We start from the raw sequence: 13,319 nt of genomic DNA, 5'->3' as shown, positions 1-13,319 counted from the left end.
GTACACCCATCACCATGACCTAATTCATTGTCACACCTTTTATTCCACCTGAAGACCAACCTCTTGACCAAGCATCTGTCCACATGTAATAACAACAAACGATTTAAAAGCGAACGAGGGACAATCGCAGGTACAAACGAATATCGATGAGTATAATAAAGCGAAGGTTTTGTTCCATGACATCTGCTAGTGTAATAGTACCTTAAGGTTGAGGTTAAACATTCTGTTGTTCAAATGAATTTCCTAATATATCTTTATCAGGGGTCTGAACGCTGTTTTCAGATGCAGAGCTCAAAATCCTCTGCATAACTATAATGTTAACACCTTAAGGACCCAGGACGAGAATGCTTGTCCTAAATGACCATACTTTGCGCCCCAGGACGAGTATTCTCGTCCTGCGGTCCTTCCTTCCCCCCATGTGTGGTCCGGCAATGAGCAGCACGGATCTGGCTGTTACTGCCGGTGGATTAACTCCTCATATGCCGCAGTTAGCGCTGACCACGGCATATGGGAGGTTTTTCGCTAGAAGCCATCGGGTCCCCGTGCTGCGGTGGCGAGAACCTGATGGTTGCCATAGCAGCCCCAAGCCATTCCAAGGCCTTAGGGCCTGGCATGTACGGAGGCCTATGAGGCCCAGCCCCGAGGCTGGGAGTCATAGTCAAACTATCAGTGTATTACACTTTGTTATACACTGATAGTCAATGCAGTACAATATAGATTTATTGTGCTGCATTGAAACAGGGATCAGACCCTGTAATGTTGAAGTCCCATAGTGGGACAAAAAAAAAAAATATTAAAAGTGAAATAAGTGTTTTTAACAATAAAAAATTATTAAAGTTTCAATAAAAAAAAAAACCTTTCCAATAAAAAGAGACATATAGAAAAAAAATAATAAACAGACATATTAGTTATTACCGCTTGCGTAATAACCTGCTCTATAAAAATAAAAGTAGTATGTACCTTAAAATAGTACCAATCAAACCGTCATCTCACCTCACAAAAAATGAGCCCCTACCTAAGACAATCGCCCAAAAAATAAAAAAAACTATGGCTCTCAGACTATGGATACACTAAAACATGTGTTAAATGTAAAAAAAAAATGTGGATATATTAGATATCGCCGTGTCCGTAACAACCTGCTGAACACCATAAAAAAAACGGTGTAAAAAAAAAAAGCAATTTTTTTCACCTTTCATCACAAAAAGTGTAATACCAAGTGATCAAAAAGTCATACACACCCCAAAATTGTACCAATCAAACCGTCATCCCATCCCACAAAAAATGAGACTCTACCTAAGACAATCGCCCAAAAAAAAAAAAAAACTATGGCTCTCAGAATATGGAGACACTAAAACATGATTTTTTTTTTGCTTAAAAAATGCTGTTATTGTGTAAAGCTTAAATAAACATAAAAGTAGACATATTGGGTATTGCCACGTCCATAAGAACCTGCTGTATAAAATATTACATGATCTAACCCCTCAGGTGAACACAGTAAAAAAAGCAATTTTTTGTCATCTTACATCACAAAAAGTGTAATACCAAGTGATCAAAAAGTCTTATGCACACTAAAAAAGTACCAATCAAACCGTCATCTCATACCGAAAAAAATTAGCCCTTACATAACAGTCACCCAAAAAATAAAAAAAGCTATGGCTTTCAGAATATGGAGATAATTATTTTCAAAAATGCTTTATTATGTAAAACTGAAACAAACGACCAATACATATTTGGTATTGTTGCGTCCATAACAACCTTCTCTATAAAAATACCACATGATCTAACCTGTCAGATGAACATTGTAAATAACAAAAAATAAAAACGGTGCCAAAACAGCTATTTTTTGTTACCTTGTCGCACAAAAAGTGTAATATAGAGCAACCAAAAATCATATGTACCCTAAAATAGTACCAACAAAACTGCCACCTTATCCTGTAGTTTCCAAAATGGGGTCTTTTTTTGGAGTTTCTACTCTAGGGGTGCATCAGGGGGTCTTCAAATGTGACATGGCAGTATAAAATTATCCCAGTGAAATCTGCCCTCCAAAAACCATATGGCATTCCATTCCTTCTGTGCCCTGTCATGTGCCCGTACAGCAGTTTACGACTACATATGGGGTGTTTCTGTAAACTACAGAATCAGGGTAATAAATATTGAGTTTTGTTTGGCTGTTAACCCTTGCTTTGTTACTGAAAAAAATGGATTAAAATGGAAAATCTGCCAAAAAAGTGAAATTCTGAAATTTCATCTCCATTTTCCTTTAATTCTTGTGGAACACCTAAAGGGTTAACAAAGTTTGTAAAATCAATTTTGAATACCTTGAGGGTGTAGTTTCTAAAATAGGGCCATTTATGGGTAGTTTCTACTATGTAAGGCCTCATGCACACGACCGTATTTTTTTGCGGTCCGCAAAAACGGGTTCCGTTTTTCCGTGATCCGTGACCGTTTTTTTGTCCGTGGGTCTTCCTTGATTTTTGGAGGATCCACGGACATGAAAAAAAAAAGTCGTTTTGGTGTCCGCCTGGCCGTGCGGAGCCAAACGGATCCGCCCTGAATTACAATGCAAGTCAATGGGGACGGATCCGTTTGACGTTGACACAATATGGTGCAATTTCAAACGGATCCGTCCCCCATTGACTTTCAATGTAAAGTCAGGAGTTAATATACCATAGGATGGGAGTTTTCTCCAATCCGATGGTATATTTTAACTTGAAGCGTCCCCATCACCATGGGAACGCCTTTATGTTAGAATATACCGTCGGATTTGAGTTACATCGTGAAACTCAAATCCAACAGTATATTCTAACACAGAGGCGTTCCCATGGTGATGGGGACGCTTCAGGTTAGAATATACTAAAAGAACTGTGTACATGACTGCCCCCTGCTGCCTGGCAAGTGCTGCCAGGCAGCAGCCCCCCCCCCCTGTAGTTAACACATTGGTGGCCAGTGCGGCCGCCCCCCCCTCCCCTGTAGTTAACTCGTTGGTGGCCAGTGGGCCCTCTCCCCTCCCTCCCCCTCCTAATTAAAATCTCCCCCCCTATCATTGGTGGCAGCGGAGAGTACCGATCGGAGTCCCAGTTTAATCGCTGGGGCTCCGATCGGTAACCATGGCAACCAGGACGCTACTGCTGCAATTTGTAGAACCATTATACTTACCTGCGAGCTGCGATGTCTGCATCCGGCCGGGAGCTCCTCCTACTGGTAAGTGACAGGTCTGTGCGGCGCATTGCTTAATGACCTGTCACTTACCAGTAGGAGGAGCTCCCGGCCGGACGCAGACATCGCAGCTCGCAGGTAAGTATAATGGTTCTACAAATTGCTAAGTAACCATGGCAACCGGGACAGCAGTAGCGATTAAACTGGGACTCCGATCGGTACTCTCCTCTGCCACCAATGATAGGGGGGGAGATTTTAATTAGGAGGGGGAGGGAGGGGAGAAGGCCCACTGGCCACCAACGAGTTAACTACAGGGGAGGGAGGGGGGGGGCCCACTGGCCACCAACGAGTTAACTACAGGGGAGGGGGGGGGGCCCACTGGCCACCAATGTGTTAACTACAGGGGGGGGCTGCCCCCTGCTCCCTGGCAGCACCTGCCAGGCAGCAGGGGGCAGTCATGTACACAGTTCTTTTAGTATATTCTAACCTGAAGCGTCCCCATCATCATGGGGACGCCTCTGTGTTAGAATATACTGTCGGTTCTGAGTTTTCACGAAGTGAAAACTCAACTATGAAAAAGCTTTTATGCAGACGGATCCGTCTGTATAAAAAGTAACCTACGGATCACGGACACGGATGCCAATCTTGGGTGCATCCGTGTTCTTTCACGGACCCATTGACTTGAATGGGTCCGTGAACCGTTGTCCGTCAAAAAAATAGGACAGGTCATATTTTTTTGACGGACAGGATACACGGATCACGGTTTTGGCTGCAAAACGGTGCATTTTCCGATTTTTCCATGGACCCATTGAAAATCAATGGGTCCGCGAAAAAAAAAGGAAAACGGCACAACGGCCACGGATGCACACAACGGTCGTGTGCATGAGGCCTAAGCCTCACAAAGTGACTTCAGACCTGAACTGATCCTTAAAAAGTGGATTTTGGAAATTTTCTTAAAAATTTTAAGATTCTAAGTCTTCTAACGTCCCAAAAAAAGAAAATGTAATTTACAAAATGATCCAAACATGAAGTGGACATATGGGGAATATAAAGTAATAACTATTTTAGGAGGTATCACTATCTGTTTTAAAAGCAGAGAAATTTATAAAATGGTGAATTTTTCTAAATTTTTGGTAAATTTTGTATTTTTTTAAGTAAATTTAAATGAAATATTATGACTCAAATTTACCACTGTCATGAAGTACTATATGTGACGAGAAAACAGTCTCAGAAGGCTTGGGTAAGTATAAGCGTTTTAAAGTTATCGCCACATAAAGTGACACATTTCAGGCAAAAAGTGGCCTGGTCCTTAAGGTGAAAAATGGCAAGGTCCTTAAGGGGCTAAAGGAACTGAAGCCAGAAGTGAATGGTAAAATCAATCAAAAGAAATGTAGTTGCCCTCACTGCGTCAGTCTGCTGGACTTTCTGTATGATCCTGACACAAACAGTCTTGTAGAAATTCTGCACAGAACTGCTGAGGGAGTGGGGCTTAGTAAAGGGGTGGCCTTAACACACACCTGAGCGTTTTACAGCGCGTTCCTACGCGCTGTAAAACGCACAACAAGGAGAAACCAATGCTTCCCTATGGGAATGGTTCTCACCTGGGCGTTTTACAGCGCGTACGATCGCGCTGTAAAACGCCCAACGCTCAAACAAGTACTTGAGCGACTTTGGGGCGTTTTGTCGCGCGTTCCCGTACATAGACTTTCGGGAACGCGCGACAATGTGTGTTTGCTTGTCTCTGTATGCGCGATTGTAAACGCCCGTACAATCGCGCATACAGAGCGCTCCTTTCAGAACGCTCAGGTGTGAACCCAGTGTAACAGTCTTTTTGTCCTGCAGATTGGACACAGAAGGGAAGCTCCTGCTCCAGCCACTTGTCTTTCAGCTTGTCACAGGAGTGTAAGGAGGAGGAGGGGGACATGCATGAATCTTGGGACACAGAGATAGGATTTCTTTATTGGACAAGAGAAAGTAGGAGCTGAAGAGAGAGAGAGCTGTGGGGAAATGACTGCTCAGCCAATCAGTGGCTGCAGCGGTGACCAGCCTCAGCCAGTAATTGGCTGAGCGGTCATGTCCGCAATGACGAGCATGATTTATTTTATTATTTTGCACCATGTGAAGCACTTAAAAAAATTGAACATTGACAACCTCTTTAATATGTTTACTAATGGCAGTGATTTTAGAATTATTTTTTATTATTAGAAAAATGGGTCAATTTGTTACCAGTTTCTCAGCACGCATTACCAGGTAGTTGGTCTTTGGTCATGAGAGCTTATGCCTTAAGGGTGTATGAGCGCAGAGCAATGTGACTGTGAATAGGATAATGGATTTTAAAGGGGTTCTCCAGGATTTAACAATTGCTGAACAAATATGCCTAGGAGAGGGCATAGACGAGGTCCGACATCCGTACCTCCATACTATCTGTTCAGGAGCATCTTGTGCATTTGTGATGAATCATTGGTCAGTTATTTTCATTAATCCAACCAGAAAATCACAGACTTATTCTCAATTGTGGACTGCTAATCTGTAATTTAGGGTGGTTTACATGTTGCTTTTTAAAAAACACTTTTAACCGTGATAGCTGTTTTGCATTGTAGTAATTGCCGATGCAGTGTGGTTTATTGGTGCTTTTTTTTTCCAATGAATTTTTGATGCGCTAAAAAAAAAATCCCAGCACAACAGTAGCTTGTGTTTATACACAGAAGCCAATCTGAGGAGGTGGGGACAACACAGTAGGTACGTCTCAGACTACCTCAGACTCCCTGTAGGCACTGTAGCTAAGACGGGCCCTAATGGAGCTGAGTTAAAAAATAAAAACAGCCAAGGAGCAAAATCTGAGGAAGATAAATAGCAGATAGCCATCCCTTATAGGTACTGATGTTCATATCATTTTTGAGGTCTTGAGTGTGAATACAGTCTTTAAATGCACACTATAATGACTTTTGTAATCTCTGTAGCTCCAATTTCTGTTTTGTGGCTAAGTCTAATGTCTAAGTAACTTGTTCTTCCTTCTGCACGCACTCCCATTACCGCTGATAACTTATTCATTTCATTCCATATGTATGTAAAAGGTCATAAATATTGATAGCTACTCTTTAAACATTGAAGAGGCTTGCTAATGCACCTGTGCATTTCTTGGAAGTCTGCAGCAGTGATTACCAAAGCTGTCATTTCCCATTCTTTTTCTTAGGTTCTTCAGGGACAATTTAGAGTTGCTTAGGTAACAGCGGTGCTGCAGAATGTACCCACTCGGTTTTCTGCATGATTTCTTCCCTCTGAATGAGGAGCTAAATGCACCCAGAATTGTGAGTTTAGAGAAATGGCTAGCCGAGTCATCAGTCTCATCCTGCATGATAGGAAACCCGGGTCATTATAGCAAGAATTTCCAGTTTCAAGTAATAAATATGGGTACTTTGAAAGCATTGGTGAATGTGTGTGTGGAATTATTAAGACAATTCTATCAGTAGGAAATGGTATGAAATATAGAAAATTCATCGCCCACATGTTGGGCTACTTTCACATCTGCGTTTTTTGTATTCTGGTTTTGAGATCCGGCAGAGGATGTCAAAACGGTTCAGTTTGATTTAATGCATCTGGATGCATCCGTTCCGCTAGGATGCGGTTGTATTAAATCAAAACGGATCCAACACCGTTGACTTACATTGTTTTTGGTGCCGGATGCAATTTGTTCCGTTTCGCAGACCGGACACAAAACCACAGCTTGCATGCGGGTTTGTATCCAGTGTGCAGAACTGAACAAACCGGAACTGATGCATTGTGAATGGATTTTTCTCCATTCAGAATGCATGGTGACAAAGCTGAAGCGTTTGTTTTGAGATCCTCTGGCGGATCTTAGAACCGGAATACAAAAGCGCAGATGCGAAAGTAGCCTTAAATTTCTTTTTGTCTGGTGGCCCCCATTGGTTCCGCGGCGATTATGTCACATAATTCAAGTGATGCTTCATCCAATCACTGGTCACATGCGGTACATGCAGGCATCACTGCTGAGGCTAGTAATATACTGCAGTGCTCACTTGAGCAGAGAGCGGCAGGGGATTTAACAGGTATGTAATTGTATTTTTTTTCTTTCATTCTATACCATTTCCTTCTGGTAGGCAATTTTCTTAAAATTCAGAACAACCCTGGGGGCTAAAAACTTTTTATTAATCAGTTTAGTTCACAGTTGCCACAGAATTGCAACGAACTTGCTCCCTTTCCACCACTGTGCTTCTGCAAACCGCCACTGACATACATTGAGAGGACTGATGAGCTGTGCTCTCAGAAGTCCTCTTCATTATATGCATGCAGCTCATGAGTCCTCTCAATGTATTCCAGCGTGCGTTTGCGAGGGAACAGGGGTGAGTATGCACATTTAAATTGGACGTTATCTACAGCAGTATATGGATTATAACCACCCTATATTACAGATTAGTAGGCCACAATTGAGAACTGATAGACTCCCTTTAAGACCATTCTGGGTTGTTTATAAAGGTGAACTTGTCTATTGATCAGCAAATCCATAGGATTTGACCTTTCACAATGAACAATCATCTCATGTAGAAAAGGACTCTATAGAGTATATCTCTACTTGCTCAATTCAGAGATTAGAGGTCCAGTCTCTGTGGACAGCTATCTCTGTATGACTACTCATAAATGTGAGACTGTCAGTCACTGTGTAGGACCACCCACTGGTCTCCTAAACTCTGAATGAGCAAGAATTTATATGAATAAAATAGACATAGTTGTTACATAGTTACATAGTTGTTAAGGTTGGAAAAAGACAAAAGTCCATCAAGTCCAACATGTAATCCTGCTACATCGATCCCAGTATCAATGTCCATCTTCCATTTAAAAAGGGGTTGGACCAACGGGAAAGGGTGTGTAGAACAAGATTTCTATACCTTGCCATAAGCCTCAATATTATTTAGAATTAAAAATTCCTCTAAACCTTTTTTGAAGCCATCTACTGTATTTGCTGTGACCAGCTCCTGCGGCAGGCTATTCCAGAGATTCACAGATCTTACAGTAAAGAATGCTTGTCGCCTCTTATGACGGAATCTTTTTTTTTCTCCAGACATAGGGAGTGGCCCCTTGTTTTTTGAAGACATTTAACACAGAATATTACATCCCACTATATATTATACAGAATCTTTTCATGCTAAATTGCTCAGTTCCTCCTGCTGTCTACCATGATGCAGGTAGATTAGACAGCATTTTCATTGGACAGGTTCCTTTTAACTGGATTATGATCATGTCTACTCAGATTTAAGCTAATCTTTCCATATTACAGAAGGGGGTAGGTTTATTTACTACAGTTCCAAGTTGTTGTCATTGAAAACCTCTTTGGCATCAGCAATAAACTGTTGGTTGGTTAAGGAAAAGTCCATGTAGAGAGCTTTTTTAAATAATTTGGGTAATAGAATGGCCAACAAGTCAAGACACAAGTTAAGATGTTGCCAAATGAAGATCAATGACTTAAACATTAGTAGGAGCAAGTGAAGAGCCCTGGCTGAAGCCATCACTGCTTAATGAATTTCTCCCGGTAGAGTGCAAGCTGTGGAAAGGCACATTTTTAGATGACTAATGGGATCTTCAATGAGTGAAAATTGCTGGCTAATTCAGATGAGCTTCATTAGAAAATCCTCAAACATGGGAGATGTGTCTAAGTCTCACCATGGAGTCTTCATTTTTCAAGCAATTTAGGAATAAAATTAATTAAAGTTTTCACAATGTTTTCAAATGTTACTGTGTTAATTTACTGTTTAGTCTGTGTTTCCCATTGTTAGGTGGCCATTCTCAGTACAATTGCTTTTGACAGTCAGGGCTATGTGTAAGGTGGCCATACACATTAGACTAATGGCAGTTGAACCCTCTAATTTCAGTTTCTCTGGCTGACCATTTGATGTATGTATGAGAGTGCCACCACTTTCCCCCTGAATGGCTTACCATATGTTCGGGGTGGGGAGGGGTTAAGAAGGATCAAGCTTTTGGATTTCAACATGCCCGATCTTTTTGTTCTCAGGAAAAAGGCCACTGCTCTAGATGTCTGACAGCATCATTCTCTCTTTTGGTTTATTCAGAACTGATACAAGCTTGTCCGAGCTGAGAGTGTACTGGGGACGGGGACGGGGACGGGGGGGGGGCCTTGGGAGGGATAGCTTTCAGCCAAGTGAACGGTCAGCCTTTAAATTTCTTATGATGCTGACCAGTAAAATTTCTGTTTCTTAAACTGGTTTCAAACAAGTAAAATACAAGTTAATCCTTCTTTGCTCTGTGTGCAGTTACTGGCTGTGTGGTTCCGATTGCTCTGCTATGTACCGTATTCTCTGCAGGGTGTCCACCTCTTGCCTGGTCAGTCGGTTCTGTTAACTTCTGCTAGACTTTGCAAAAGCCCAATAATCCATTTGTCTGCCTGTGTACTGACTTGTGCCTGTTCACCATTCTTACCCTTTGCCTCCTGCATTGACCTCTGGACTGAGTTTTCAAAGAAGTCTGCCTGATCTGAACTCTGTCCGTTTCCTTGATTATGAGTGTCTGTGATATAATGCTATAATACTATGATGCACCCATCTTGCAGTTCTTTTCATAGTATTAAAAAGCTGACTTTAATAAAACTTAGCTCAGTTTCTCTTCATTGTGTAAAGTATATTCCATGTATGTGCTCTGCCAATGCATTTTTACAGGTATCAAAACAGGTTGCATTACAAACTGAGTCTTTTGTGCTCATTTTTGATCTAACCATTAGGCCCAATAAATTTATTATATGTAGAAGCCTGTCTTTGAGAAGACCTTTTTTGGTTTTTATAAATCTGTTTTAAGGGGGGTATCTGGGTTTTTTATATTGACGGCATAGCCCCTGGCACCCCCACCAATCAGCTGTTATACAGTAGCTGTGGTGCCGGAAAGAGGCACTGGTACTACACAGCTCCATCCACTCTGTCCTGTTCCAGTCTGATATTGATGACCTATCGTACCGATACACCATCAATTAAAAAATTCCAGAGAAACCCTTTAAAAGCTATGTTCACCGTTGCAGGATTTTTTTTTTATATCGCTTCAGTGCATCCAATGCATTTAGTCATTTAGGACAACTCGGTGTCGATTGTTACATGGGTGTGATTTGTTCACAAGCATTCATCCAGAATATAGCATGCAAATCCATCCATAGTATTCCAAGTCCATATGGATGAATATATACACAAACACACACCCCATGCTACTCATGCTACTAAGCAGCTGGATACCCCGGGATAAACCTTCTTGAACGAAGTATAAGCAGTTTAGAGGATAGTGTATTCAAGTATTTCAGTACTCAAACATACAGTATGTCTGGGTTTGTTCAGACATTAGTAAGGTGCTATATGTGGAGCATGTGTATTTTAAATGCCTTCTGAACTTTTTTTTTTGTTTTTTAGGATCCTGCAGGAATTTTTGAACTAGTAGAACTTGTTGGAAATGGCACATATGGGCAAGTTTACAAGGTACGTTACCTCTGAAAATATTTTAAGATCTCATAAGATACGTGATAAAAATGATGATTGTTGTGTTCATTTTCTACAACTATTACATCTGCTAAATGTGTTTCAAAAACATACATTTTGTAATTAAAACAGGTCTTTACTCAGGCCTGAAATTTTGATTTGAATGACATAGTCAGTGAGGGTTCACCAACACATGTCAGAAGGTGTCATCTCTGTAGACCTGTGACCTGGAATCCCCATGAGTCACTAGTTTGAAGGTTCTGTCGCTATTCTTATTTCAGAGTTCTTCAGATTTCTGAGCCATTCATTTCCAAATTCACTTTAATGGAACTGTAAAGTGCATGCAGCTTATTTAGCTTAAAGGGAGTCTGTCAGCAGAAAATTCACTGTTAAACCAGGCACAATGCCTTGTAAGGCTAGCTCAGCTGAATGTGATGGTACATTTCACTTAGCGATCTTTTGCTTCATTCTAGAGAAGAAAGTGCTGTATTTTTGTTCCATAAGACGCACCTAGGTTTTAGAGGAGGAAAATAAGAAAAAAATATTTTTCATCAGACCTCAGCTTAGAGCCCCAATCAAACCAGCAATGTTAATCAGACCTCAGCTCAGACCCCCAATGTTCATAAGACCGCCAATCAGACCTCAGATCACAGCACCAATGTGATTATGACCCCCAAGAAGAACTCAGATCACACCCCCAATGTGAGTGACATCAGATCAGAGCCTGATGTGAATGACCCCCAAGCAGACCTCAGATCAGACCCCCGACTCACAGCAGACATTAAAAAATAATTAACAATTAACTTGCCTCTCCTGCTCTAGACACCGCCGCTGCTGCTCTTCACATCCATTTCTTCCTGCCGCGTGCTGTGCTATGACCTGATGTGCACAGCGTGAGATCACAGTGCGCTGACGTCCTCAAAATGTGTGCATTCACAGCACAGCAAGTGGCCAAGGACTAAAAAGCGCCGAGTATGAAGTTCAGTGAGTGCTGCATTCACCTCTTCCTGGTCCACCTGTACTAATGAGCGCTTCCATAGTGGAAGCACTCCATAGTATTCGCCCCATACAACACACTGATATTTTATTCCCACTTTAGGGGGAAAAAGTACATCTTATAGAGCAGTAAATAATGTTCTTATAATCCATATGTAAATGAGCAGTTAAGAGCACAACTCTGTGCACCTTGCTCCTGCCTCCTCTGCCAGTCCCTACCTCTCCTTCATTACCAGGGACAGGCAAGATGAACCTGGTCCTGTCAAACAAAAGAATAGCTGATCTTAGGGATACCAGCTACAGAAAACACTGTGGAGCCTCATTAAAGAGTCTCAACACAGCAGTCCAAAGTGCAAAGCTTCCTGGGAAACAGTATTATGCAAAATAACTGTGGAGCCCCAGTTATGGGTCCACGGTTATTTTGCATATTACTGTTTCCCAGGAAGCTTTGCACTTCGGATTGCTGTGTTGAGACTCTTTAATGAGGCTCCATGGTGTTCTTTGTAGCTGATCTCCCTAAGATCAGCTATTGTTTTGTCTGAGAAGTCTCCAACGCATTGCTCTTGGTTAGCCAGAATCCTACTCCACACTGATGAGGGGCAACACCCTGAAAAAGCTGTCTGTGGATGGATAACTGGCTTAGGTCTTCCCCATCACATCCTTAAGGCTTGTAAAAGAGCGGGATCTTGACATAGGGGCCACTTAATATGGTAGATCTGGTGATCTCTGTCATGGGGACACCCCTTTGCTCGGTTTTCTTTCCTTTGAGGGGTATCTGGCTTTCACTGTGTTAAAGACCCATAACTGGGGCTCCACGGTTATTTTGCATATTACTGGTCCTGTCAGTCAAGGATAAGGAATGGACTGGCAGAGGAAGTAGGAGGTTCAAGGGTGCATAGAGTAGCTGAAGTCTACTCTTGATGTACCTAAATACTCATTTGCCTGTGGATGAAAAGTACTTTTTTTTTCCTGCAGAATGAAGCAGCAGATCACTAACTGAAAGGTATTTTTTTTTTATTCAACTGAGCAAGCCCTACAAGGCATTGTGTCTATCCATGAATTTCCTGGTGATAGACCACCTTTAAAAGGGGCTATCCAGGTTAGATAATTTACACATATGATAATAGGGAATTCTGTGTTACAGGGTTGTCCTGAGAGATTAAAATAAAATAAAAATCAGCCAAGGGATAAAAATGAAAGATTTATTACTCACCCTCATTGATCCCCTGCCGCTGTCGTTCCAACTTTGCTACCTTTTGCTCCTTTTACTGATCCTGGATCGACACAAGAAATGGTTTGAAATGCCCACTCAGCCAACCACTGGTTGCATCAGTGACCCTCATTAGACAGTAGTTGGCTGAACAGACATTCCAAGGCATTTCCCATGCATCATGTCGGAGGCAAGAAGTGGAGACCAGTGGGGACATGTGCAGTGTCAGAATGGCAGTGGAAAAGGATTAGTAAAGGTGATGCTTTTTTATTTATTTATTTTTTCATCCACTTCTGGACTTTTTAAAATATCTCTCTGGAAAACCAATTAAATACAGGTGGAGTCTTCTGTTCTACATCATCATCTCCTGGCCAGAGTGGAGAGGATTTGAAACTGTGTCTCTCAGTCTGAAGGATCTGGCAGGTCCTACTTTACACAGACAACCCGTTGATTTGTATGGACACCATGTAACC

General features: G+C 41.7%; 1 protein-coding gene across 8 annotated transcripts in view; it reads left to right on the top strand.

Annotated features, from left to right (window-relative positions):
- Positions 1-13,319, top strand: part of TNIK (TRAF2 and NCK interacting kinase) — a 335,955-nt gene that overhangs the window by 60,519 nt on the left and 262,117 nt on the right. For all 8 annotated transcript variants that reach the window (XM_040428231.1, XM_040428228.1, XM_040428235.1 and 5 more), the window contains exon 2: positions 10,575-10,640. In XM_040428231.1, coding sequence (XP_040284165.1) covers positions 10,575-10,640 — 66 coding nt within the window. The remainder of the gene's footprint in view (positions 1-10,574; positions 10,641-13,319) is intronic.

Source organism: Bufo bufo, chromosome 4, assembly GCF_905171765.1.
Source record: "Bufo bufo chromosome 4, aBufBuf1.1, whole genome shotgun sequence".
NCBI lineage: Eukaryota > Metazoa > Chordata > Amphibia > Anura > Bufonidae > Bufo > Bufo bufo.
Note: the sequence above shows the minus strand (reverse complement) of the source record. Positions and strands in the feature narration are given on the sequence as shown.